We start from the raw sequence: 27,436 nt of genomic DNA, 5'->3' as shown, positions 1-27,436 counted from the left end.
CAAATTTCGCTTTAAAGGAAAGGAGCCAAGCTTGAATGGAACTATTGGAAACGTCCTCTCTCTGTGTGCGATGCATTCAATTTGAGAGCACATTAAGCTTATCAGCAAAATGTGGACTAATAGATGTAATTTCAACGACAGTACTGAACTGAATATCGTTGATCTTCCAGACCTCTGACAATGCTGGACTTCGTTAACCATGAAAAAACATAGTTTTTTTTCTACATGAAGCTACGGACCTTTTCAACTAAGTTCTTTTAACTGTTTTAAAGTCAGGATAAGGCTGTAATACTAACTCATAGGACAAAAAGAATACTTACTTCGTTTCTACATACGTTTCAAACACAAGATTGCCATCACCATATGGTGTAGAACAGCACCTTGGAGGATCATCATCATCACCACAGCAATAAATTTTCTTTTCATCATCAAAGTCACGAGGACATGAGTACGTTTCATATGTTTTTAATCCAAGGAATTTTTGTTTTCGACGACACAGTTCACCAGAAACTAAAAGAAGACAAAAGGAAAGGTAAGTTTGACTCTAAAAATTTTCATAAAAAAAGAAGTGAAATTGTGTTATGGGTAAAATGTTTTAGCAAATTATACAAGCAAAAGAAAAATAGCAGCTAGATCATTCCACATGAAATCAACCAGGCCTTTGTGCTCAGGGTCTCAGATTTTGACAAGATCTGGTAGGCTTAGTCCTTTAATGGAGATAAGAAACAATGTAATTTTTTGGACAAATTTTTTAGTTCTGGCTGAAAGGCCATTCACGCAATTCTGACTACTTATTATCAGGATAAATCAATATTACGGAAAAATAAATTCTGTTTTTTTTGGGGTTATAATACATATCTTCTTTACTTACGAATAATCTTCTTTTCATTCCAATGAAAATTATATGCGTGAGTATTATAATCATTGCCTTCCAGATTTCTTTGCATGTATATTTTGTTAGAGGATCAATCTTCATCATAACCACACTCAGACAAGAAATTATACTGAGGTTTCTAGCCTTGTTCCAAGTAGGATTGCATAGGATGTAGATTACGTATAATGTAGGATATTTATGCTTAGGAGTCTTTATCCTAGAACAAACATTATGTATTTTCAATCAATATAAGTCTGAGTTATGTGTACTTTTTACCATACACAAAATACTGCTATAGATATAATAAACGAAAACATATTACGACGGTTTGCCAAATAGGTGAGAGGGGTGGAGAGGAGGGGGGGGGGAAGCCCATGCCCTCCCCTAAAAATCTTGAGATTATTGTGATTGATTATTCCTATAGTTCATACGTTTTCAACATATTTTTATGCTTTTGACTCCAAAGAAAAACGTTTAAATTCAAGCAAGAGGGAGGGTTAAATGATACCTTGACCTCTCATGCCAAAAAATGTTGGAACATAATTCCATCGTTTTTTTTTTCTCTCTTGGCACTGTCTTCAGAGTTTGATCATCAGAATGGACCAAACTCTACTTTAGAGGAGCTCTCCTCCACCATGACCCACCTAATGAGCGAGCTCTGAAAATCACTATTCACCTTGCTTGGGCTTTCATAACAAGGCTAGGATTTACTAATAGTCCCACTAAGCCTGGGCCTAGAGGCGCACAATACCAAAGGGCGAAATAAATTATCATTGAGTGATTTTTTCTTAGCCAAAATTTGACTGCTGTGGTTTACGGCCAAAGTACCAGATGCACTCCACCGCCACGCTGCCTATTCACAGAAGAGTGATTTTAAAATGACACAGGAACACCATGGCCACTTATAAATTATCTGATGTCTCCCAAGAATGACAGCTGAGAGTATAGTATCACCTCTCTCTTTCATTACTTTTCACTAATCAGTTCTGTTCTGTTCAGTGCTTCCACTATCCCCAAAATCTCGCAAAAACGGAGAGACACAAGAAGCATTAAAGCTATAAGGCTGGCCGTGTTTATAACAAGGATCAAAATTATGAATGCACTAATATTGAAATCTGATTAAATGAGCTAAAATAAACGCTGTATAAATTGCAAATAAATGTAAGGAGAAAAATACCCTGGACAATTAGAGGTTCCAGCCACATTATTCTAGTCTAGAATAGTATTGTAGCAAAGAATTTGAACACAAAAATAAACATTTTTTTTAATCATCTATTTTATGATAGTTCCATAATACATAAAATTAGAACTTTTTTCGGGAAAAATTGCATTTATTAACAAGCCTAATCTATTTTAGCCTTCTAGAATTATCAAAGTAAAAATGCATGTGTACCATCAAAAACGGTCTTCCAGATGGTTGACTCAGTAAAATATCTTCATTTGCAATTTACGAGTTAATTTGTAAATAAACAAGGCACGTATTATTTTTTGAAGAAATGCAACTTTAGTATTTGTCTTGATGATGCAAAAGAGTGAAGATTTTCAATTTCAATGGCTGAAAAAACTAAAACCCAGAAAGATTGACAAGAGAAAATATGCTTAGCTGATCATATCCATGAAATGAACAAATCTACCAAAGTTCATCAAAATCTGCAACCATGAATGCTAAACTAACTTCTTTTTTTAGTTGAGCTTATAAGGAACGGCTCTCTATATAGATGATATTGCTATACTTCTCCCATTCTACTACAACATTTCATAGGACAAGAGTGAAACAATTTGCTTACCAAAGAATCAAATATGCTATAAAGATGGGACTCTTGAAGTGAATTTGCTTAAATAAATTAATGAGAACGTAAGATTTTCATGAGTGACTTGCAATTGACTGACTGATATTTCAAACCATAGGCTGTACAAAAAGTACGGTTCAGTCCTGCTTTCTATGGCTATAATGAGATAAAGCATTGGATGTTTGCGTGTGAAAACTTCAGTGTGAGCGAATCCATAGGGCGGGACTTTGTGTCGAACTTAATCTATGTTACGCTATTAGATCTCAACATGTAGGCACTGGTGTTTAAGTTGTATGTTTGAAAAAATAAATTGTCCAAGAATTGTCCTTTTCAGTCGACCATCAAGGACGAAACAGAAAGCAAGCCATCCTCAGTTGGGATGGGAGGATATCGTATGGAAAGATTTAAGGGGGAACAATACGGAAAACTTCCAGCTATCTGTTCCATATTAAATATTTTTAGCTTGTCTGGTGACAACAGACGCATAAAGGTATTGATTTTGGTTTCTATCTGTTCCCCTGATCTAGCAACATAATCTGTGTTTTTTTTTTTTACTGGGCTTTCTAATTTAAGCTTTTTTGTGCAGATTCTATTTCAAATTGTCTAAAAAAAAGCTACATACAAGTTTAATAATTTTAACATAGACTTGTAGAGGGTTTTGAAAGGGAACTTGACTTTTTAGTTTTTTCCCCTAGTTAAATTAAAAAATACACTTTCATCAGTTTATTTGTTTCTACTAAAAGTTATTACCATCAGTTTTATATTAGAAACTCCTGAACTGTTGCATATTTAGTTTCAAAAGGCAGGTAAAAATACCGGCCTCCAGATGATAAACAGTCAGCGTTTCAACGTGTCTTGGCTGACATGCTGAGTGAATATTTCAACATATTATGCAAATAGGAGTGTTCTGTTAAATTAGGTTGAGGTCAAAGATTTTGAAAGATGAGAAAGGCAATTGAAGAAGTACTTGGCCTAGTTAGTTCACAAAAGTTAGGAAATTCGCACATTGTTTATGTATAGTATTTGTTATTGAGAAGTATACAGACATTTTTTGGAAGGAGGGGGGTTGTACTTAGGGAGGATTTTCATAGGGAGAATCTTCCTGGGGGGGGGCGTTCCAGGGGAAATGTTACACTGGGGATCTGAAATAATTACTATACAAAATTCTTTTTAATTGTCTTCCATCCTCTCTGGAGGGATTGAGAAACTAATAAGAGATTAAAGTTTTATTCAAATGAAAGAATGCTAAGGAAAAATTTTCAGGCTGAATTGTCTGCAGTCAATTTTACAGGGAGGGGGAATTCTCAGCAAGGATGGAACTGTGTGAAGGGAATTTAACAGGGGGGGGGGGGGCATTTTATGTTGGATAAAATTTCCATGGATGATAGTTCAGTGAGGGGGAGGGGTATATTTCAAAGAGGGTGAGCCAGGTATACCAGCATTATTTGAAAAACAAACAGAAATTATTCTATAAATGAAGGGTTGCACCCTCCTCAATACCCTGCTCTTTATGCTAAAGTTTGACAGCGTGTCCCATTTTTTTAAGAGTGACTAGAGAGATATTTATTTCGAGAAATTACTATCACAAGTCCTGAAGGGCCGAATTCGAATTTCGAAGTCCATAAAAAAACAAACAAGCAAGAAAATCATAACAAAAGCACAACAACTAAAAAACTGGCAACCAATGCAAAAAAATAAAAATAAATAAATAATTAAATATCGGAATGCTATATGATTCCTTAGTTACTTATATTAAAAACTGCAAAATGGCAACTAGTTAAAAAGATAAAAAATGAAAAAATAAATAATATACACATTAACAAATGTTTAAAAAACAACATAAAAAGGGGATAGGGAACAAAAAAAAAGAGCAAAAAGAAAAACGAGCTGTTTCTTTTATTATATAAGAGAAAATATAAAATTTATTTACAAATTAACAACTATTTATTATATCAGTAAAAAAGGGATAAAAGATTTCTTACACCGCAAGGTAGTACAAAGAATGGGAGATAAGGTGGGGATAGGCTGGGACACAGTTCGTGGAGGACGATTTCTATCAGGTACATGGTATTCAGGGAAAAGGTTCGCAGTACGGGGATTCAAAAGTTCCAACTTACCAAAACGGAGGCACAAATTATTTCTTCTTCTCTCAAGGGTCTCTAGTTTTGAAATATTTAACAAATGCAGATATTGGTATATGGCCGTCTTTAACAATAATTATTAAAGCTCTCTTTTGGACATGTTCAATCTTTTGTGTTGCTTCATTTGAGAGGCAAGGGTGCAAAACAGGACAAGCATACTCTAATATGGGACGCACAAAAGAAATGTATACTTGTAGTAAATGTGATTGGGGGCAACTGAATTTATTTAAAAGTTTAAGGAGGGAAAGCGAGGAGATTGCTTGTTGTAGGATATTATTTATATAGGCATCCCATTTCAAATTGGAAGAAATTGTAACACCAAGGAGTTTAAGAGATGTGACAGAGGTTTCAGGAGGAATAGGAGCAAGAAAAGTGGGAGGGGACTCAAGGAGATTTACTAAGACTATTGCGGATTTGGAAGGATTAGGTGCCATGTCAAGAGAAAAGGCCTCACAGGCAAAATCTTGGAGTATGCCCATTGGGCTGCTTAAAATGTTTTCATGACATATCTCTAAAATTGTCAAGTCATCGACTAATTTCCACCTATTGTCATAAAGTGTTGATAGGCTCTTAATCATAAGAGAAAAAAGGAGAGGGCCTAGAATAGTCCCCTGAGGAATTAAACTACTGGAACACAGGGGCCATTTAGTTAGAATAGAAAGCTTTTTTAAAAGTGCTTTAGCGTAAAGAGCAAGGTATTGAGGAGGGGTTAGCCCTTCATATAGCCCTTCATTGAGTTCTTGTTTGGCATCTGACCTGTAAACATCCCTTTTGTTTTTAAGCCGGATTAAATTTAGAATAAGGTTCAGTGGCCGATTTCCCAGTAAGTGAATTATTTTGTTTCGCTGTATTTCCGTTTTGTGAAAAGAAAAAGGACTTGGGATGGCTTATTTATTTTGTTAATAATTGGATGTTATGCTGCTTTGGAAGTAAGAAAACGGTGGAAAAAAACGTCGCAGGCCTCCACGTTCCACTGGGCCACCCTGCAAGAGCAGTGATTATCAACGCCATCCGTGGGCCTGTCCACTATAAGATAATTCTCAGTTTGGTTTTTTCATTTTTCATTTTGGTTGTTCCTTCTCACACTAATCATGACGTCTTTCAAGCAATTCGATCTTGCACTGGCGAAATTTGCAGGCTATCCATTGTGGCCTGTATGAATTCTGAAGATTACGAAAAATGATGGAAAGCGAACTAACTATTTATCTTTTGTTACGTGGATCATAACGAGCAAATTGCTTCTGAGAATAATCTTGTATCGTACAAGGATAATATTCAAGAGGCTTCTACTAAAACTGCGAGGAATGTGAAACACGCATTTGAGAAACTTGAGCGTTTTCCCAACATTTACAGGTCTATTTCAAAAGCGTTTGTGGCACTAAAAGTACAAGATCAAGCTGCGGCGCTGCCCGGTTCACAGTCTGCTTTATTTGCACGAATTTTCGCTACAGAACAGGAGCTAGAGGAAACTACAGAATCTATAGTTACAGAGATAACTCGTCAGGTTTCTACCAAGTGTGGCTCGAATGCGAAATCTGGTCTTAAAGATACAGCTGAGACTATAATTAGCGAGTTATATAAGTATGTGTCACTAGAGTTCAACCCCATATTAGACCGTATTGAGCGTGAGTTGAAAATGTATAGAATGCAAACCCGTAATCTGGAGAATCTAATTTAAAAAATCGAAGTCAAGCTAGACGATATTTATCAAGAAAATTTGTTGGACAGTCTTTTTTTCAACGGTCTTAAGCAAAAGCCAGGAGTTGACCTTAAAACGACTATGCTCAGTGTCCTTTCGACACAGATGGGTGTTACTGGTATATCTTCTGGTGAATTATCAAGTGTTTTCCGGTTTAGAATGAATGGGCCTCATACCACCAGTGACAAAGTTGCCCCAGTTTTAGTGCGATTTGTTAGTAAAGAAGTTGCTCGAAAAGTGTTCTTACAGAAGTCTTAACTAGCTGGGTCTGGAATATTTGTGTCGGAATCCCTTACAAAGCGACATCGCGACCTGCTAAATGCCGCAAGGGATCGCTTTGGTGTTAAAAATGTATGGACCGACCGGGGCAACATACTAGTGAAGCTACCTGGTGAACCGTCTGCCCGGAAAATAAGATCCCTCGCTGAATGCGTTTGAATTCGTATTTGTGTTGTTTTCTGTCATTTTTTCTTCTCTGTACAGCTTTGTTGCCTTTTTTCTTTCTTTTTCGTGATTTTTTCATTCTTATGATTATTAGCATAAACAGTTTTTGTCTACCGGTTCTTTTCTTCTTTCTTTTCGTTTTCTTTTGAGGGATCCGCTTTGTTTCGTTTTTGGTTTTAGTCTTTCTATTATTATTTGCAAAAAAATGTCTTGGTCTCCTATTTTTTATTTCTTACTTTTTTTTCTTTTTTTTTTCATTTAGAGAGATATGTTATACGTTTATTTATTTACTTTCGTTGGTTCTTCACTTGATGATTTAATGAGCCGACCTTTTCGTCTAGAAGAGGTTTTATCGGCACCAATAACAAGAGATGTTTAACCGTGTATGAACCAAGTTAGATTTCAACCGTTAAAAAATAGTGCTTATGTCCAAAGATTGAAGTTATACCCCGGGGAAGCCGATTCGTTGCGTTTATGTGCCTGGAATTGTCACCTCACTACTAGTTATGAAGATGTGTTGCAATTTCTTTCTGATTCTCAAGGAAAAATTAGTTTTATTGGTATATCTGAAAGTTTGTTTTAGTCAGGAACACTCTTTCTCGCTGTATTCTTTTCCAGATTATAATTTGGAGGCTAAAAACTGGATGTCACTTCACAGAGGGGGACTTGAGTGTTTGATTTCAAAGTCATTGACATGCCAAGTAAGAAATAATATTGATGTTTGGATAGAGGGTAAGTTTGAAACTTTTAGTACAGATTTAAATTTGGGTAGTAGTAAATTTTTTATTAGTATTGTGTATAAGCCACCGAGCGCAAGCTGGGAAGATTTTGAGCGTGGATCTGATCAACTTACGCGTGCGGTGTCTCGGACAGGTTTAGATTTTATTTGTATGGGTGATTTTAACTTTGATCTGCTATCGCTGAATGGAGTGAATCTTGATTTTTTTAATTTGATGGTTGCTACTGATCTTTTTCCCCTAGCTAATATTCCAACACGGGTTACGAGTCATTCAGCTACTCTCATTGACAATATTTTTGTTGGTTCGAAGTATCTGGACCGTAGTTATGCTGATGTGGTTCTGTACCCTTGTTCTGACCATTTTCCAGTTCTCGGAACGGTACCTTGTGTCCGCATAAAAAGAAATGAAAGAAAAAAAGTGAAGATTCGATCGTTAAAAAAAGAGAACTTACAGAGGTTTGGTGATGAGTTAAGCAGCACTGATCTTAGCGAGATTTTGGAGATAAAAGACGACGCTTCTGGGGCATTTGATTGCATGATGGGGATCATACAGCCAATTTATGACAAGACTTGCCCAGTTAAATTTGTGAAACCACATAAGGATCAACCCAGGAAGCCTTGGATAACTACAGAAATTCTTGAAGCGTCAGATTTAAGAAATCAAGTGTATGCAGATTATTTAAATAGTAAGTGTGTCAAGAAATTGGAAGAGTTTAAAAAAATAAGCAATAAAGTCAACTCAATGAGAAGAAAAGCTAAAAAAGAATATTTTGCTAACCAACTGAGTTTAAATAAGGATAATGCAAGAGGAACTTGGAAGGTTATAAATGACCTATTGGGAAAGAGGAAAGAAGCTCCACCCAATTCGCTGCTGATTCAAGGAGAAGCAGTGAGTGATGAAACGATTATTACTAATAAATTTGCTGGGTTCTTTTCAAGTATTGATCAAAATGTGCAGGCGGAAGGGTTAGTGAATTTTAATAATGATTCCTTGGAGGACGAATTTTTGGATGAAAGAGGAATTAGAAATGAAATTGAATTTCAACCGTGTACTGGAGATGAAATTCTGAAGGTTGTGAAAACAATCAAATATAATTCAGCAGGGACAGATGGAATTAATTTGAAGGCTTTTAAATCAGTGATGTGTTATTTAATACCATGTCTCGTCCACATAATTCATCTTTCCCTGGAAACTGGGGTATTCCCCGATGCGCTTAAAAGGGCAAAAGTCATCCCTCTCCATAAAGGTGTGTCTAAACTAGATATCGAAAATTATAGACCTATATCAATCCTTCCCCTGTTTTCAAAAATATTTGAAAAAATTGTGCATAAAAGGCTATATGATTACCTTACGAAAACAGGGATGTTAAGTGAAGCCCAGTTCGGCTTTAGGAAAGGTCACTCGACGTAGGACGCCGTACATTCCCTCTGTGATACTGTGAATAAATGCTTTGAACGTGGTGAAATTCCTTTGACTGTTTTTATTGATTTTAGAAAAGCGTTTGATACAGTGTATTTTAAAATTTTACTCAAACATCTACAGTCCCTTAGAGTTCATGGTAATTATCTGAAATGATTTGATAGTTTTTAAGGGGAAGATCTATTCAAGTTGTTTTAAATGATGTATTTTATTCTCCCTATCAAGTTAAGTGTGGTGTACCTCAGGCATCTGTCTTGGGACCACTTCTGTACCTTGTGTATGTTGATTCAATGCGTTTTTACTTACCGGAGTGTTTTATCACGACTTTAGCGGATGATACTGATTTAAGTCATTTTATGTATTTACAAGTTTCAGCCTTTTGTCAGTGAATGTTAAAAAAACTAATTTTATGATTTTTAGGAGAGTTGGTAAGCCTCCGAGTGTTGATGGAGAGATATTTTTTAATGGTAAGCCTTTGTCACAGGTGCATGAGGTGCATTATTTGGGCTTCCAGCTTGATTGTAATTTGTCTTTTTCAGGTATTTACTTTTCGTGAACTGGGATGTCAGAAAACGGTGGTAAAGCTTAGCAGGCTCCATGGATCACTGGGCCAGCTTTCCATAGAGTTGATAGCCACTGCAGCCGTGGGCCTCCCCACGTAAAGATAAGTCCATTTCCTGCCCTTTTTCCTTTTTTTCCTGCCTTTTTTTTGAAGCCGTGATGCCTTTGTTCCGGGATGATAACTTTACTCTGGTAAGCTTTGCGAGAGGTCCTTTATGACGAGTCAGAATTCTACGTTCTGTTACAGATAAATCTGGTCAATTTAAGTACCAAGTATTTTGCTACGGATCGCATGAAATTGAAATGGTTTTGGAACAAAATTAAAAAAGTTTCGAATCAAACAAAACTGAAGTTATGAAAAAAGTTGGAAAGGGAGTTAAAGGCACTTTTGAGAAACTCGCTCTCAGCCCGCTTGTTTATAAAAATTTGGTTACAAGTTCAGATACTTCGGGACTTATTGAGCGAACTCTTAAAGATGTAGCAGTAACAAAAGAAAATATGAAACAGGCTATAGCGCAAAAAGTTAACGAAGCACTGAAAATTCATCCCTCGACCACACCATCCACTGCTGAAATTGAAAAGATAATTGGTGTAGTTCACGATGCGATAATACTGGAATATACTCCGAGATTTGACAGGATTGAAAAAGACCTGAAAATATGTCAAAATCAACTGGAATTACTTGAAAATCGAGTTGCTAGAGTTGAAACCAAGCTCGATGATGCTGACCAAGATTTGAGACTGGACACACTACTATTCAATGGTGTCAAGCAACCCCACGGTGTTGAAGTAAAAGATGCAACAATGATTATTATATGCAATAAGATGGCGTTGTCAGGTCTTGCTGATATTGATGTTATGTCTGTGCATAGGTTTCGGTTGAACTCTGATGATAGCCGCTCTGATAAAATTGCTCCAGTTTTAGTGAAGTTTAAAGACCGCCACACAGCTGTGAAAGTTTTTGCTTGCAAAAAAAACCGGGTGAACACGAAGATTTTTGTGGCTGAGAACCTAACAAAGAAAAAAGGAGAATTGTTGAATGCTGCAAGGGAAAAATACGGCAATAAGTTCGTGTGGTCAAACCAAGGTCGGATCTACGTCCCTCCGAAGAATGCAACTTCTGCTCGTAGACTTTGGTCTCTGAATGACATATTCGATCGTGATTGAGTGTCCTGTTTTTTTTTGTTTTTTTTGTATTTAAATTTTGAGTCTTTCTATGTGTTTATCTATTCTTATTATTATTCAATTATTCCTATTTACTTTCTTTCCAGTTTATGTATGGATTTTATCCCTAATGAAGAAAACAAGATCGTGGTTTTTTATTTTACTTTCTTATTATGGTTAGTTTACTCCCAATACCTCAGTTAGAGTTGCTTGAAAAAAATTCGCTTTCAGTTGATGATGTTTTATAACATAAGTTAAGTCTCCATGTTCAAGATAGAGTTGATTAATGCCCAAAGCCACTCCGTCCCAGCCGCTACGTTCGTTTTGAAGAGTTTGGTCAAATTAAAAAAGAGTTGTATAGTTTGTGTGTTGCTCAATGGAGTTGCCACATAACGTCGGCTTTTGAAGAAATTGTTCAGTTTTTAAGTATTATTGATAGTGTGATTGATGCTTTGGGAATTTGTGAATCATTCTTGAGTTTGAATAGTCTTCTCTCTTCCTACACTTTTCCAGGTTACCAACTGATATCAAAGTCGCGGCATTCAATGGGGCGCAGGGGACTAGCATTTTTGGTGAGAGAGGGATTGAATTTTGAGGAAAGGGAGGACCTTTATTTATGGAATGATGGTAAGATTGAAATTTTTTCTATTGAGATTGAAATAAATAATGGTAAAAAGTTAATTGTTTGCCTGGTTTATAGACCCCCTGGTGCTCATCCGGAGGAATTTTTTCAGGAGTTTGATATGTTTTTAAGCAGGGCCCAGTCTAATCGATCAGAGTGTGTTATTCTGGGTGATTTTAATTTTTATTTATTGAATTTAAATAGTGTTAATTTAGAATTTTTAAATCTTGCATTATCTCATGATTTGTACCCAGTGAATCTGATTCCTTCCCGTATCACTGCTCAGTCGGCAACATTAATTGATAACATATTTCTTTCTTCAAATCTATTGAGGCAAGCATTCTGTGATGTTCTCCTTCAACCTGCTTCTGACCACCTCCTGATTGTTTGTATGATAAATAGTATCAAAACTTCGACTAAAAACCTAAGTAAGAGAGTTTATAGAGATATGAGAAATAATAACTTGAGAAAGCTGAAAGAGCAAGTTAGTACTATAGCATGGGATGAAGTTAGCAAAGAGCAGAATGCAACTACAGCATTTGACAGGTTTATGAATATTCTCTTACCGGTATATGAGGTGTCTTGTCCTCTGAGGAAAATGAGGAAAAAGAAAAATGAGCCAAGAAAGCCATGGGTGACCACAGAATTCCTTGAAATGATGGAAATGCGAAACCAGCTTTTTGAAAAACATTTACAGAGCCCGGAAAATGCGAGTTTATTTGAAGAATTTAAGCGAGTCAGAAACTAAGTTAACCATAAGCGTCACAGTGAGAAAAAAGCATATTATGCTTCTGCCTTTGATGGTAAAAGTGGTGATGCAAAAGGAACCTGGCGACTAATAAATGAGGTTTTAAAAGGGAAGACTAATGATAATGATGGAGTAAAGAGTCTGATGGTGAATGGAAGTGAAATCACTGATGAACAGGAAATGGCTGATGAATTCGGAAAATATTTCACGAACATAGGCGCGAGTATTAAGGAAGACGTAGCTAAAAAGTCTAGAAGACATCTGGTGAAGCCCTTTATTGATAATCGAGGCGAAGGGCGCATTTTTTCGTTCGAGAAGTGCACAACAAAGGACATCGAGAGCACAGTGAAAGGACTGAAGTCCAACTCGGCCGGAATAGATGGACTTAATCTTAGAGCTGTAAATGCTATCCTAGTATATATATTACCTTGTCTAACTGACTTAATAAATCTATCACTCCAAACTGGTGAATTCCCTACTGGTCTTAAACTAGCAAAGGTAATACCATTGTATAAAGGGGGGAAGAAACAAGAACTATCGAATTGGCGACCGATTTCGTTATTACCTATTTTTTCTAAAATCTATGAAAAGATAGTTCACAGGAGACTTTATGAATATTTGGATAAACTAGGAATATTGTGTGACAGCCAATTTGGATTCCGCAGTAAACATTCTACTAGCCATGCTGTTCATCATCTTCTGGATGTAATCAATGGAGCTCTAATAAAAGGTCTTATTCCTTTAACAATCTTTGTTGACTTCAAAAAAGCCTTTGACACTGCGGATTTTGAGTTGCTGCTGTGTCGCCTATCTAGTCTGGGGATAAAAGATGTTTGCTTGGATTGGTTTAAATCATACTTGTATGGAAGGTCAACTAAAGTAATGATAAATGACATCGTTAGCGGAGTCTATCCTGTAAAATGTGGAGTTCCTCAGGGCTCAGTCCTTGGTCCATTACTCTTTCTCGTATACATAGATACTCTGAGGTTCTACATGCCTGAAGCAACTGTTACAGAATTTGCAGATGATACTGCTTTGACGATTTCTGCACAGTCACTGGAAGAACTAGTGGATAAAGCAAACCGAATGCTGGAAAACTTTTTGGTGTTTACCTCCTTGAGTTACCTTGCTGTTAACACTTCTAAGACAAATTATATGATTTTTATTAAGGTAGGAAAAATTGTAAATAGTGCTTCCGTAGTATTTGAAAATTTGTCGCTTTCACAAGTTTTTGAAAATAAATATTTAGGATTTTATGTTGATAATAATTTTAGTTGGAAGAAACACATAAATATGCTTTCTTCTAAACTTGCACGAGGTCTTGGAGTGATGCAGTGTTTGAAACACATGTTACCCTTAAGTGTTTTAAGAAATATATATCATACTGTTTTTCATCCTTTTATTGTTTATGGTTGCTGTATTTATGCATCTAATTTTACTTCAAATATTAAAAGACTGCAGATTCTTCAGAATAAGGCACTTCGAGTACTGGGTGAGTTTGTTCAGTATGAGCATACGCGTGAATCTTTTATTAGTTTTAGAATTTTAAATATTCATAAGATCAGGGACCATCAGGCGGGAGTGTTTACTTACCAGGTGCTTAATAGATTATCTCCAGAATATTTTAGAGATTTTTTGAAGTTTGATTCAGGCTATCATCAGCATATGACTAGAGGTTATAGAAGTTTAGACTCAGAAGTAAGGAGTAAGAGTCGATCTACTTTTTTAATTATAAATTATGCTGTCAATTTGTGGAATGGTTTCCCGGAGAGCATTAGGGAGTCAGAAAACCAGTTTCAGTTCATAATTAGATTAAAAAAGTTTTTGTTGGGTGGGAATAATTTTTTTTTTTTTTTATTTATTTATTTAAAAAAATTGTTAAATTGTAATTAAGTTGTAAAACAAAAAGTTAAAAAAAAGTTAAATTGAGTTAATTTGTATTGAATGGAATGAAAAGAGTAGACAGAGTGAGTGAGTTTTGGTTTATGATAAAAGATTGTGTGATGCTGCTCAAGTCACAAGAGTGGCTTAATAAAACGTCATACGTTCTTACCATTTCTACATTTGTTGATAATGTTATTCAAAAAAAGTGTTGTAAGTGCCAGTTAAGTATGATATATTATTAGTTGAAAATAAAGTCAAAGTCAAGTCTTGGAAGCACCATAGTGATCTTGTTGCAGCTAAAGTTGCTACAGGTCTCGGAATTTTGCATTGTTTGAAGCATTTTTTACCATTATTGGTTCTTTTATTATTGTATCATAGCATTGTTGCGCCTTATATTTCTTATGGTTGTGTCATTTGGTCTAGCAATTTTTATGCAAATTTCAAAAGAGTGCAGATTTTACAAAATAAAACAGTACGTCTTCTTGGGAATTATATAGAAAATGTGAATGATACCGCATCATGTTTTAAAAAATTAAGAGTGCTTAACATTGGTCAGATTTGCGATTACCAAGCTGCTATTTTTGCCTATAGATGTTGGAATGATGTATGTCCTCCAGTTTTTACAAATTTTTTTCGCGTAAATAGTTCACTCCACAGGTATGCGACTAGAGAGGCGGAAAATTTTACGGTTCAGTATTGAGACACCAAACGTGCAGGTTTCGGAATTCGGTATTTGGCTCCGGCTATTTGGAATGATATCCCAGTTGGCGTTCGGGAAGCTGAACACATTGGGTTGTTTAAAGTAAAAATAAAAAAACATTTATTGGGGGAGGGGAGGTAATTTATTATTATTGTCATTATTAATGTCTTAGTTTTTTTTGTTTTTTTTCATAGTTTTTGGTATTATTGTTTAATTGAGAGTGTTCAGGTCTTTTTTTTTTCTAAATGAAATTTGTAAAAGGTTTAAAATTAGAGGATTGCAGCCGTCTTTCATCAGGCTTTTTGAGCCTTCCCCGGGCGGTTGCTTGTATATAGTTTATTTTGTAATTAGTAGTAAATAAAGCAAGTCAAGTCAAATATACAGAATAAATCTGCCAAAATTAATATGCAAATTTAATTTTAATTTTTCATGTATGGTGAGGCACATTCGAACCTGCATTAGTTGAAAATGTTCAGAAATTAAATTTAACAAAAAATTAACTGAAATTAAGGAGTGACATTAAAACTTAAGATGAACAGTAATGATTCCATATATGAATAAGGCTATCCTCTTCTCAACACCTTACTCTTTATGGTAATTAAAGTCACAACTCTACTTTTTAAAACAATAAAAACTTCAGCATAAAGAGCAAGGTGTTGAGGAGGGGACAGTCCCTTTCATATATAGAATAATTTCTGTTTGTTTTAATTTTTAATGGTGCTCCTTACTCTCATTTAAAAAACTTGTTTTGTTATTTAAAAAAATACTAATTTCTTTTTATTAGGCTTACTTTCTCTTTGCTGACTCAATTTTACATGTGGAGATGTTAAGATGAATTATCTTTTGGGAAATTTTTACCTGGTTGGAGTTGTCCAGAGTATCATTCCATAGGAGGAGGGATTTTTCAGAGAAGAAATTTGCCATGGGAGATATTTCTATGGGATAAATTCTCCTGGTATTATTTAAAAACAATCAGAAATTAAATAAACAAAAAAAAATTCAACTGAAAGTAAATGCTTATCTCTAACCTGTCTGGTTTTAATGCTCACCTAGGAAGGTAAATACGTGTTTTTGTTAATTAAGGTTTAATATTGAGTTGGGCAGATATCATATTATTTTAACAAAAATTTTACAATATTCAACTAGGTGTCTAGAGAATTCTTCTAGAAATTCATTTATGATGTCAAACCAGGAAAACAAATACTTAATGATGATGCTTCAATGCTTTCTAACCATGCATATTCTGAGTTTTGAAATATTTATGATAATAGGACATACATATATAATTTTGTAATTATTGTGATTTTCCTTGAAAAAAAAAATTAGGGGTTGGATAATCATGAAAGGTCCCTTAGAGGGTAAACTTGTTCTCTAAGTTGGCAATATCAAATTTCATTAACACATTATACTATCATGATAGTCTCATAAGATTACACATAGTTAAGGATAGTAGTATCCTCCTATGGCTACTTTTTTTCCTTAGGGACCTAATTTTGTGAATCAAAGAGAACTATACATTTACCTGGTTGAATATCTGGCAGAAAGGCTAAGAGGCCTTATTATCCATCAATTTGGATCCTGCTGTGACCCTGATGCAAGAACAAAGGTATACCACAGGGCTTAAAAAAATTTGATATCTTATTGCATTTTGTATTGAATACCCTTCCAAATGTAGAAACTGTTATCACAAATGACCTCATTATTGCCCCCTGATGGTTCTGGATACAGCCCGAGGCTATAACCAGAAGTTTACTAGATTGTTTTTTTTATTGGTTTTGCCTGGCATTATGAAGCAACTGTTGGTGAGAAATAAGCACAAAAGATTGGAGTGGAAAGGCTGGTATGTAATTCCAATGACAGTGATTTTGTATTTGGAGATAAAACTGAATATAGTCATTTCTTTTTTTCCCTGACTGATTTCTGCCTTACAACACAATTTAGGCCTACTAATTTAAGCTTACTTTTGTAAATTTGTGAAGTAAGACAGAAATCAGATAGGAAATAACAACTGTACTATCCAGTGCTTTTTTCCTAAAATAATAATTACTGCTGTCAAAATTGCATACTAGCTTTTTAATGGAGCCAGATAAAACCAGGCCCTAGTCTAGTGTATACAGGGTAAGAGCACCAATTTCTGGCTGGCACTTTAATAACAAATTTATTCTTTTCAAAAACTAAAATTAACACTAATCAGTTGTTTCTTGTCCCAGAAAAATGTTCTTTTCTTTTGATTACTCTTTTCTTCTGGATTCAACACTGTTATTATTATGCATCAAATTTCTTTCATTTGTCAACAACAGACTTCTAAGAAGTCTACTATATAATACCCTAAATTTCAAAAACACTAAGATCACTATTTCCACAAAATTCTTAACTTACAATCCATAAATAGACTCTTGTACCTGACCTGGAGGCAGCAATGTCAAGTGTTTTTCCTTTGAAATTCACAGCTTAATGGTCAGTCAAAGATAGCCCTCTGACTTAATTAGAGATTACCCAAAAACCTAGGCTAGCCTAACAATTTTACTCACTTTATAGGCTTTATTAAGCACTGTGAGCATACTATTGATGAGAAGAAATAAGTAAAAAACAGTACAAACGTGCAAAAATCAATTAGATTTTGCATATACTCTAGGGCTTTATCCAGACCAATTAAGGGGAGGGTCTGTAACTGTCACAACTATACCTATTATTTTTGGAGAAAGTGGAATGAGAAATTGAATAGCACAATTACTTTGTCATTATACTCTTCAGCTCATAAATTTTGCCCAAAGATTATCATATTATGTAACTTATTGGATAGGACTTGTATTCCCATTACATTAAGCTTATCTTGGTTCTGGTGAAAAAGAAACATACTGTTAACTATTAAGTATAACTATTACTCATTCATTACTTTACTATTAAGTTACAGATCTAGTCAAATATTTGGGCTTAACACTAGGCATGGTTGCATATCAATTTGGTAATATTTTAGATCAGCAGCTCTACAGAAGGAAACATCTTAATAAAATGGAAGCAGTACCACTAGATTTTTTTTATGTTCTTTTAAAATACCATATTCATATCATTGACGATGTACCAAACCCCCTTCCCCCTAATAATCTTAGTAATAGTCCTAAATAATAGCCTATTTCTTAATTGTTTACCATCTTCTGATGTGTCATGTCTTCTATGATAAAATTGGTTTTTGCATTTTTTACTTGTGAAAACCACTCTGTCTATGTGCTTTCAATAGAAATGATGGACAAAATATAATGGTAAAATTCCAGGTTGGGGGCTTTTTGCTAACTTGGGAAGTACTTAAGTTAGGCAACTGAAACCTTCAGGTTGAATCAAGAGCCTAAGAAATACCTTTATCTTTACTTCTTTCATTGTTGTACAATTTTTGGTAAAATTTCAGGTGGCACAATAATTTAGCTAGGATGATAGTGAAAATATCATTTGATGCCTTTTCTTATGCTCTTTTATAATACAATAGTCGCTTCTGTTGCGAATTGCATCTTGAGCCCCCAAAGGGGCCCCAAAGGAATATCATTTGTGTAACCATACAAAGAATTTATCAGCAGTAGTTAAGTTATTGTAAACTTGTTAAAAACATATCACTAGTTTATAACAAAGTTGTTCACAAGTAGTATATTCCAAGAATACTTACTTGTAACAATTCAAACCTTATTTATTGGGCAACACAAATATAAACCATTTTCCTAATGTTTCAAGTTTTTCAAATGCCATTGACAAAAATAGTGCTGAACTTTGCAATTTGAAACTTTGCCATTGACAATTCAGGGTATATATTTGCACTTTAGTGGGGTGGGTAAATTTCATGGTAACTTTGTAGTGGACGACATAATTTAGCTAGGATGAACGTGAAAACATCATTTGATGCTTTCTTATGCTCTTTCATAATACAAAAAAAAACCTTTTGGGCCCTTTTAAGGGCTCAAGATGCAATTTACAACAGAAGCAATTATTAAATTATGAAAGAGCATAAGAAAAGGCATCAAATGATGTGTTTACTTTCATCCTAGGCCTAGCTAAAGTATTGTGCCACCTGTAAACTTACCCAATTTTTTTACCAAATTTTCTGAAAAATAAAAATGGACTTGGCCACATTTTTACATTTTCAAATATTCTATAAATTTAACTTAACACCATCAGTGTCATCTAAATATTTCTCACAAAAACATGTAAATAGACAAATAGTGACAAATTTTACAAGGTTTCACTTTTATAGCACACAGATGTTTAAAGGTCATCAAAGGTCAGGACCCTCTAGAGGAGAAGGAGTGGAGGTAGGTACTTCAAAATACCTTCCCGGGACATACTTTAGCCTCTAGATCTATCCCTGAAAATTTCATTTTCCTAACCAAACTCCTTTCCAAGATAGCCAGAAGTAGCTAAAGTAGAATTTTACCAATTTGGTAGATATTGACCACATTTTATGCTGGAAATTTATTTATAATGGGCTACCCACCAAGTAGGCCTAGCCTACCTTCCAACCTCCTAGGCTAAGGGAGAGCACAATGGAACATGTTGCCACGCTTATCAATAATTTTATTCAGCTTACCAGTTAATAAGTTTAGAGCCAAAAGCAATATAAGGGCTAAAAGCCCTTTCCCCATCTTTTTCTGCTTCAATCTATTCTTTGGAGTCAATAAACTCTGAGTGATATTCCTCAGTATCTTCTAGCAATTTTTTCTCCCTTTTCTTTATGATATATAGATGGCATAAAACTAGAGTTTTTAGTGGGAAAAGGTTTTTTTGTATATATAGGATAGAGAATGAAGACCTGTTGTCTCAGAACATATCTTGTCATATCCGGAGATAGACCTTTTCATAGCTCCAACAATTTTTTTCAATGTTTCAATCAACTTAAATTTTTCCGAAATTCTTTAGCCACGAATGTAATTCATGGTGCTCGCGACTTTGGTCATTGAAACCGAAAAAATATATTGTCTCCTTAAGAAGTTAAAGAATTTCCAAGGCGTTTTACTTAATTAAATGGCTGCAATTTTTCCTTCATTTTTTGTATATATAGGACAGAGAAGGAAGGTAAAGTGGAGTTTCCGTCTTAAAATCCGTGAAAAACAACTGATATTGACTATAGCCCTATTATTAAGACATTTCCAAAAGACTGTTTACTAAGGTGGCAAAAGTATGGGTATCAGTAGTTGTGCCATCGAAAACTTTTCAGCAATACGAAACCTGTTTTTTAATTTTTGTGCCAAACACTTATGCCGGTCTGTTATCCGCAGACTAGCAATTTGACGGCTAATATACCACCTACTTTCTAGTAAGCTGAGCTAGAAATTGCTTCCATGCTATAGAATCAGCCTACAAATTGAAACGAAGAAGATGTAATCCCAACTTGAGCGCAGCTAGGATAGTGAGATTTTAATGGGAGATTCAAAAGACTTTTCTTCTAGAAACTTAAATGTTGATCTTTGGGACCTTTCATTTGGATCCGTGATAGGTTTTATCGTTCGAATTACAAGCCAATCTGCAATATGATTTACAGTCCCGCATAGAGTTTAACTTCTTTAATAGACACCAGATAATACTTAAAGCCTCTTTTTAACTAAGTGAGTATTTAAACAGCTTACAAAAATGATAAAATCAATGGCGAGTTATCCGGCATCAACACTGCATTCTGTCTTTAGTAGATTATTATTAGCAGGTGACACTGAATCTCATCACAAACCAAATAAAATATCTTGAACTCTTCCCCTAAGTTATCCCTAAAACTTCTGTTGACTCTTTCGAAAGAAGGTTCAAAACTCACGTAAAACCTAAATAAAAAGGCTAGGGGTAAGTTAAATATTTTATTGTACGTGCCGCCACAGGTTAAGGAATAAAAAACAAAACAAAAACAAACCTAATGCTGATCTAGAAAACAAGACTTTAAAGTGCGAGATTTTAAAAATGTAATTTCAATGGCAACCCCTTTGTGGTTGTTCTAAAACCATTCCTTGGTTTCCCATGGAGCACAATTTGAGAGGAAAGAAGAAAGAGGACAAAACTTTATTTTCTCTGCTGAATTTGATCGGTTGAATTATATTGGTGAACAGGGATTACCTTATGTCACTTTAGAATAATTCAAATTCTTGTATGTAGTGTAGTGAAAAAAGCAACTTTAAATTCAGCTATAGAGCCTTTTTTACTTTATTTTTCTAAGACGCTTTCTTAATGCCTCATCATTCTTAGAAATTTAATATTCTGTACGCTAATATTACATACGCTAGGTATTTTCGTTTTTGACAATACATTATCAATTATTAAGAATTGCCATATTTTAATTGTTGGCACATCACTAACCTTAGTAAGAGATCAGAAGTGCCCAAAGCCTTCTTCTTCTATTTAACAGCAGGCGGGCTTTTCAGTATAACTATTTAGCCCTTTTCCTTTTGCTTCACTCTGTGGGCTACAGAGCTACTGGCTTGATTGCCTCATATTTATTAGATATATTCAGATATCTTTCAGCAGATCTTTCGACTCTAGGAGTTCCAATATAAGAGGATAGATGTCGATTTCTATGCTCTGTGTGCAGGTATAGTTGGCTAGACTCTTGGCTGATAGTGGGATTTTGTGGTGTTTGAAGTATTTTAACAGTTTACAAAACAAGGTATGTTGTGCAGACGTCAGCATATTACATTCAAATAAGCAATGGTCAATTGTTTCATTATTCATATTACAATGCCTGCAAAGAGGGGACAGGGGAATTGAACCACTTGAATTAGAAAGCTTATATGAGAATGCAAGGAAATTTAGTCCATTTGTTCCAGAACGAATTTTATGATAAATTTTAGAAAGATACTTATTGGGAAAGGGGGAAAAGATAAGATTAATCTTATTAAAATTAATATCTGATAGCCTCCAGCGGTAAATATCTCTAATTGGGATTGGTCTCCCACTTGGCTGGTCAATATTTATAGCATTTTTTGCTATTTCATCAACCTGATGATTACCACTTATGCCAGAGTGGCTAGGAATGTACTAAAAGTAAGTTTTTATGCCACTTGAAGCAAGATTATCAATAATACTGAGACAATGATAAGTGTCAATGTCCAAATTATATTGAGGAGCTGAGGCCAGCAACTCCAGGCTTGATAAAGAGTCGGAATAGATGATAATATTATTCGAATTTTCAATCAAAGGTTGGTTTTGCTTAAGGTGTTCTAATGCCATGATTATGGCATTTAACTCAGCAGACATTATAGATAAATTATTAAATAATCTCTCTTCCATTGCAATTTTCAGGTGAGGAAGGAAAACACCACTTGCAACCTTCTCATCCATTTTTGACCCATCAACAAATATTTGGAAGTGATTTTTATAGGTAATTGTATTAAGTTCTGCAAATTTCTTCTGGACAAAAGCAATGGGGGTTAAATCTTTATTCCATTTTGAAAATTCAGTATTTATTATGGGAAATGACCAATTCCATGGAGGGGATTGGGGGAAAGTAGGTGCAATAGACTTTGCTGGTACAGGGAACTTCTTTTGAATATTGGCATACTCATCTGCAATACCTCTATACATGGCTGGATTTCTTAACCAATTATGTAATGTGTGTGAGCTATTTGATTCAATTTTTGTAAGATGTTTTATCAAGAGAAAGCTACGTCTCTCCCTTATTGTTGTTAATCCACTCTCCATAAGCAGAGACTTGGTGCTTGTGGGTTTCCTAAGACCAAATATGAGACGTATTATATCATTTTGTGTTGTTTCAATTTTTTTGCATCTGGGTCTTTGCACATGCACTATAGACAATGAGCCTATAGTCAATATGGGGTCTTATATGTGATTTATAAAACTGGAGTAAGGTTTTCTCCTTACAACCCCAGGGTGTGGAAAGAAGTCTTTTTAGTATATTTGCTTTTCTATAACATTTTTTTATTGTGTTTGAAATGTGGAGGTGGAAATTAAAATTTTGGTCAAGCATGAGACCTAGGTAATTAAAATTATTATCTTCTGGAATAGTTGTTTTATTTAGAGATAGTTTTGCATTAACATGGTTTCGCTTCCTGTGAAATTGGATTATTTTTGACTTGGTGGGTGCAATGGGTAAATCTGAATTTTGAGAGAATTTTTAAAACTGGAAAAGTGACTTTTGCAGATTTGACTGTGCTATCTGAAAGGTGTTGCCAGATGACCATAGCACCAGATCATCAACATATTGTAGATTCGTGTGGGGTAGGTTCATGTCCCAGAGATATAGGGCAAATAGGAGGCAACTGAGGACTGCTCCCTGAGGTAGGCCTTTGGATATTGTCTTTTGGGGTGAAGAGGCTGAACCAACACAAACAATGAAACTTCGCACTTCTATGAAGGATTTAATAAAGGATACTAGCTTAGGAGGTACTCCAAGGTTTGCAAGTTTATTTAAAAGGACTTGGTGGTTCACATTGTCATAAGCTCCTTCAAAATCTAGGAAAGCTGCCACTAGGATATTATTTTTTTAGACAGATTCATTTATTGCATTTGTTAGCAAAATGAAAGCATCTGTTGAGGAGTGGTATTTCCTGAATCCAGTTTGAGTTTGTGGGATCATGTTATTTTTCTCAACAAACCAGAGGAGTCTGTGATAAATCATTTTCTCCATTATTTTCCCCATCACAGGTGTAATCATTATGGGCCTATAAGACTCAGGGATATCTTTTGGTTTATTTTTCTTTATTATTGTTAGGATGGAAGAACATTTACATATATTTGGGAACCTAGAAGATTACCAAGCGTGATTATAACAATTTAGCAGATCTTGTTTGTATGAATGTGTGAGATTATTTATCCATGTAGGGTGTATATTGTCATAGGTACTGCTAGTTTTGGACCTAATATGATATATTGCATTATTCAATTCCTGGATTGAAAATGGATTAGTTATGTACTCGGATCCTGGGCGTGGTTGGTAACTAGGGTTCATACGAATTGTGGACAGTTTGCTTTGATTATTTGATGCTAGCTTATTAACAAAAAGAGTTGCAAATAGATTAGCCTTTTCATTATCATTGTCATAACGGGTATTATTATGTATAAGCTCATGCAGGAGTGGGTTGGGAGAAGTCTTTTTCCCACATATGTGGCTTATGACTTTATGTATAATTGGCTCATTTGTTTCTCTGGAGAGATTATTTGCAAAATTATTCCAGTATTTATATTTAGCATCTATTATAGTCCTTTTTAGATTAGATTCAGCTTGTAATTTTTTTAAATATGCAGTAGGTGTTGGTTTTTTTATGAATTCTGTCCTAGCTGCCTTTTTTATCCTCCATTTATTTAGGCACTCATTTGTCCACCATGTTTTAGGAATTTGTTTAGGGAATGTTTTCTTAGGTGTTGTCCTGGGGATAGCATGATTAGCTGTATTTATTAGTAAAGATGTCAACGCTTCAGCATGTGTGTCAACTGTTGTGTTAGAAATGCATGAACTTTGGGTGAAACTTGTAATTTCATCATTTAGCTTATTTTGGAAAATAGACCAATTTGCTTTAGTGTTGATATATTTGGATGTATGAGATAAAGTTTCAGCAGGTTCATTTAGGGAGCAAACTATAGCAAAGTGGTCTGTACATAGAGTATCAATTTTATTTTTGTAAATTTTGTTCAAAAAATTTAAAGACACAATTTGTAGGTCAATTGTGGAGAAATTGCCACTTTTGGGGTTGAAATAAGTATTCAGGTTTGGAGGGGTAGCAACAACTAATTCATTATTATTTGAAGTCATATGCTCAATAAATTTACCAGCTTTATTGCTGGTTTATTCCCCCACAAAAGGCTGTGGGCATTGAAATCACCACAAATAATGATATTTTTTAACATATTAGAATTATTTATATAATTGAAGAAATCCTTGGCATCTGTAGTTTGGCCATTAGGGTTATAAAAGCTTATTATGTAGGTTTTTAAATTATTCAGCCAAACACTTATACCAATTACATCAACATCATTTTCAAAATCTGGAAAATTGATGCCAAAAAATTTTATATTATTATTAACTAATAAAGCTACACCTCCTCCTTTTCTCTCTGAAGATCTATCCTTTCTCAGGATAGTATATCCCAGAGACTTAATTTGTTGATTTTGGGTTAAATGAGTTTCCTGGAGGCAAGCAATATTAATTGAATTATTATTCATAAATGATATTAGTTCATTTAGCTTATTTTCTGCGAGTGATCTTTCATTCCATTGGAGTATTGATAAATGTTGTGTTGTTGATTTATTCTTCATATGACTGTGTATCAATGTTCAGCTTTGTTAAGAGTAAAGCAAGATCTTTTTTTGCTTGAATGAGCATATCATCTGGGATGTAGATTTTTGCCAATTCTGCAATAATTTTTGTTTTCTGTAGTTGATGTATGTTCATGGCCTGAACTGCATTACAGTTTAGAATGAATATGCATATATTTGGGGTTTGCATTTTTGGTAGTGCATCCTGTTTGTTGGTTAAGGGATTGATTCCTGGTAGTGTTTCTTGTTTGTTTCTTCTTGGGAGGGAGGGCCAGGCTGGCCTCATCTCACCGGAACCGGAGGATTGTGAGCTTGATGATTCCTTCTGATCGGGTTTTGAGCTAGGGGGCTTAAAAGATGGTGTTTTATATGAGGTGCTTGATGAATTGGGGGCATTTGACTTGGGGGTTTTGGTTGGTTTCATTACAGGCTTTGTTTGGTATTGTTGGGCAGCATTTGCTTCCATTGCAGCAAAGGGGTATGGGATGGCTTTCTCTGTTGATATTTGGAGTGTTAGAGCTCTTTTCTTGTATGCAGGGCATAATGATTTATTTGTAGATTCATGTGGGCCTTTGCAATTGATGCATGTAGGCTGGGTGTTGGTGCAAGTTGTCAGCTCTTTAGGATGAAAAGATTTACAATTACTACACTCTTGGAGAATTTCCTTGCATTTGTTTGTTGTGTGTCCCAGTTTGAAACACTTCTGACACTGAATAGGCTTAGGTTTGTATTCCTTGTGTGGTTTGATTTGCCCAAATAAGAATAATTTTTCTGGGATATTAATTTTATCCTTCAGTGTGAATAAGAAGGATCTACTAGTTTTTAGGCCATTAGAGTTGGGTTTTCCAAGTTGGGTAACATCCTCAACTGGGATTGTGTTTCCAGCCCTATCTGAAAGGCCTTCTTTTAACTCCTGAGTAGATATCTCTGGGGGAACATTATACACTACTATTTTGTTGGTGATTGTTTTGGGTTCCAATTAGATGCAATATTTGGGTTATTCAGAAGAGATTTAAGGTTAATTATTGTATCTGCTGATTTCTGATCTTCTACAGCTATTAGCAGAGATCCATCACGGCTATTATTAAGAGAGAACATTGATTTTATCAATTTAAAAATTGCAACTCGTATTGCAGTGATCATTTTTATTTCAAAGGGGGTAGTGGGAGTAATTTTAAGGTAAATTCCTAAGTTTTTGGAGGGAGGATCTTGGGCAGGGAGAGGGGAAATGCTTTTAATTGGGGAGATTTTTTTCCTTTTTTAGAACTTCTAGAGAGGACCTCTTGAAACCCATTATCATCATTTATGGTTACATTAGCCCCTACACTTATCATTGTCCTATTCTCTAAATTGGAGCTATCATTAGAACTTTGAGATAGCGTGTTTGACTAGCCGGGATGGATATCTTTCACTATGAGACTTTCACTGGAATTCGATTTGGGATCTGGGGGGATTTTTTTTTTTGGAGGACTTCTAATCATTGCCCATTGGAAAAAGCTTTAGAGACAAGCCGTAGAGACAAGCTATATATTTTTGGTGTGTCTTCATTGACAGCACTGATCATTTTTACTCATGTTTTCTTATCATTATAAGTGGTAGATATTTTTCAATGGATTACTCCTGTTCAGAAAGTATTACATTGCTTTATTCTTGTTTTCGACATTTTCACTTGCTAGTCTTAACAAAGCTTACCCATGGTTAACCTAAGGACACTGTGTGTATTTTGTATTTGCTTTGGCTTGACCTTTACCAGCGGTAAGGTGCCATTAAAGTGTATTTTTGTTGCGGCATCGATAAAAAACCCAGTAATTTCTGTTCTAGAAATTCCTTTTGCTAAATTGATTGCAACTATTATGATATCTCTTATTTTTGTTTTACTCTATTCTATCTCATTTGACTTTTTTTCTTATATTGAATCATCAAAATTATCATAAAAAGAAAAAACTGAGGGCAAAATTACAAGTTAGAGACTTTTTGTTAACTTTGAAAGTTGTTTAGCCTGCTAGGTGAATGAAATTGTCAAGGACTTGTCTAGTGACTGCAAGGGTTAGAAAGGTATTTTCAAATGTCTTGCCCCATCTATCTTTCACTTGCTCGATCATTGAATTCTAGCAAGCTTAGAAGTGTTAATGCTAGAGAAACAGGGCGTTCGGAAATAGATCTACACCCCAGATAAGGGCTTATTAAACTGTCTAAGAACCTACATATAATTTTTTTTCCTTGCTCGTAATGCTTGAAAGATTCTTCTTCTTCTTATTAGAATCTAGAATTGCTTTTTTAATTTTGAAACAAAACTTGAATTCGGACTAGAACTTGGCTTATTTCATTAGTATTACTTTGTCAAGGGATGAAGTTAAAAAAAAGATGACTTAAGCCAAAATTGAAGCAATTGCTATAGAATCTTTAAACCCTTACAGGAA

At 34.9% G+C, this 27,436-nt stretch overlaps 1 protein-coding gene across 1 annotated transcript in view; it reads right to left on the bottom strand.

Moving 5' to 3' along the window:
• Nucleotides 1-19,501, bottom strand: part of LOC148944446 (uncharacterized) — a 59,661-nt gene extending 40,160 nt beyond the window's left edge. Inside the window, exons 1-2 of the mRNA XM_089100093.1 lie at nucleotides 19,357-19,501; nucleotides 321-510 (exon numbers count right to left, since the gene is read on the bottom strand). Of these exons, the coding sequence (XP_088956219.1) occupies nucleotides 321-510; nucleotides 19,357-19,411 (245 nt within the window). The 5' untranslated portion in view covers nucleotides 19,412-19,501. The remainder of the gene's footprint in view (nucleotides 1-320; nucleotides 511-19,356) is intronic.
• Nucleotides 19,502-27,436: the final 7,935 nt, after the last annotated feature.

This window comes from Artemia sp. Qi Xiang Cuo, chromosome 14 (assembly GCF_049724085.1).
Source record: "Artemia sp. Qi Xiang Cuo chromosome 14, ASM4972408v1, whole genome shotgun sequence".
Lineage (NCBI taxonomy): Eukaryota > Metazoa > Arthropoda > Branchiopoda > Anostraca > Artemiidae > Artemia > Artemia sp. Qi Xiang Cuo.
This window is presented reverse-complemented; position numbering and strand designations above follow the sequence as displayed.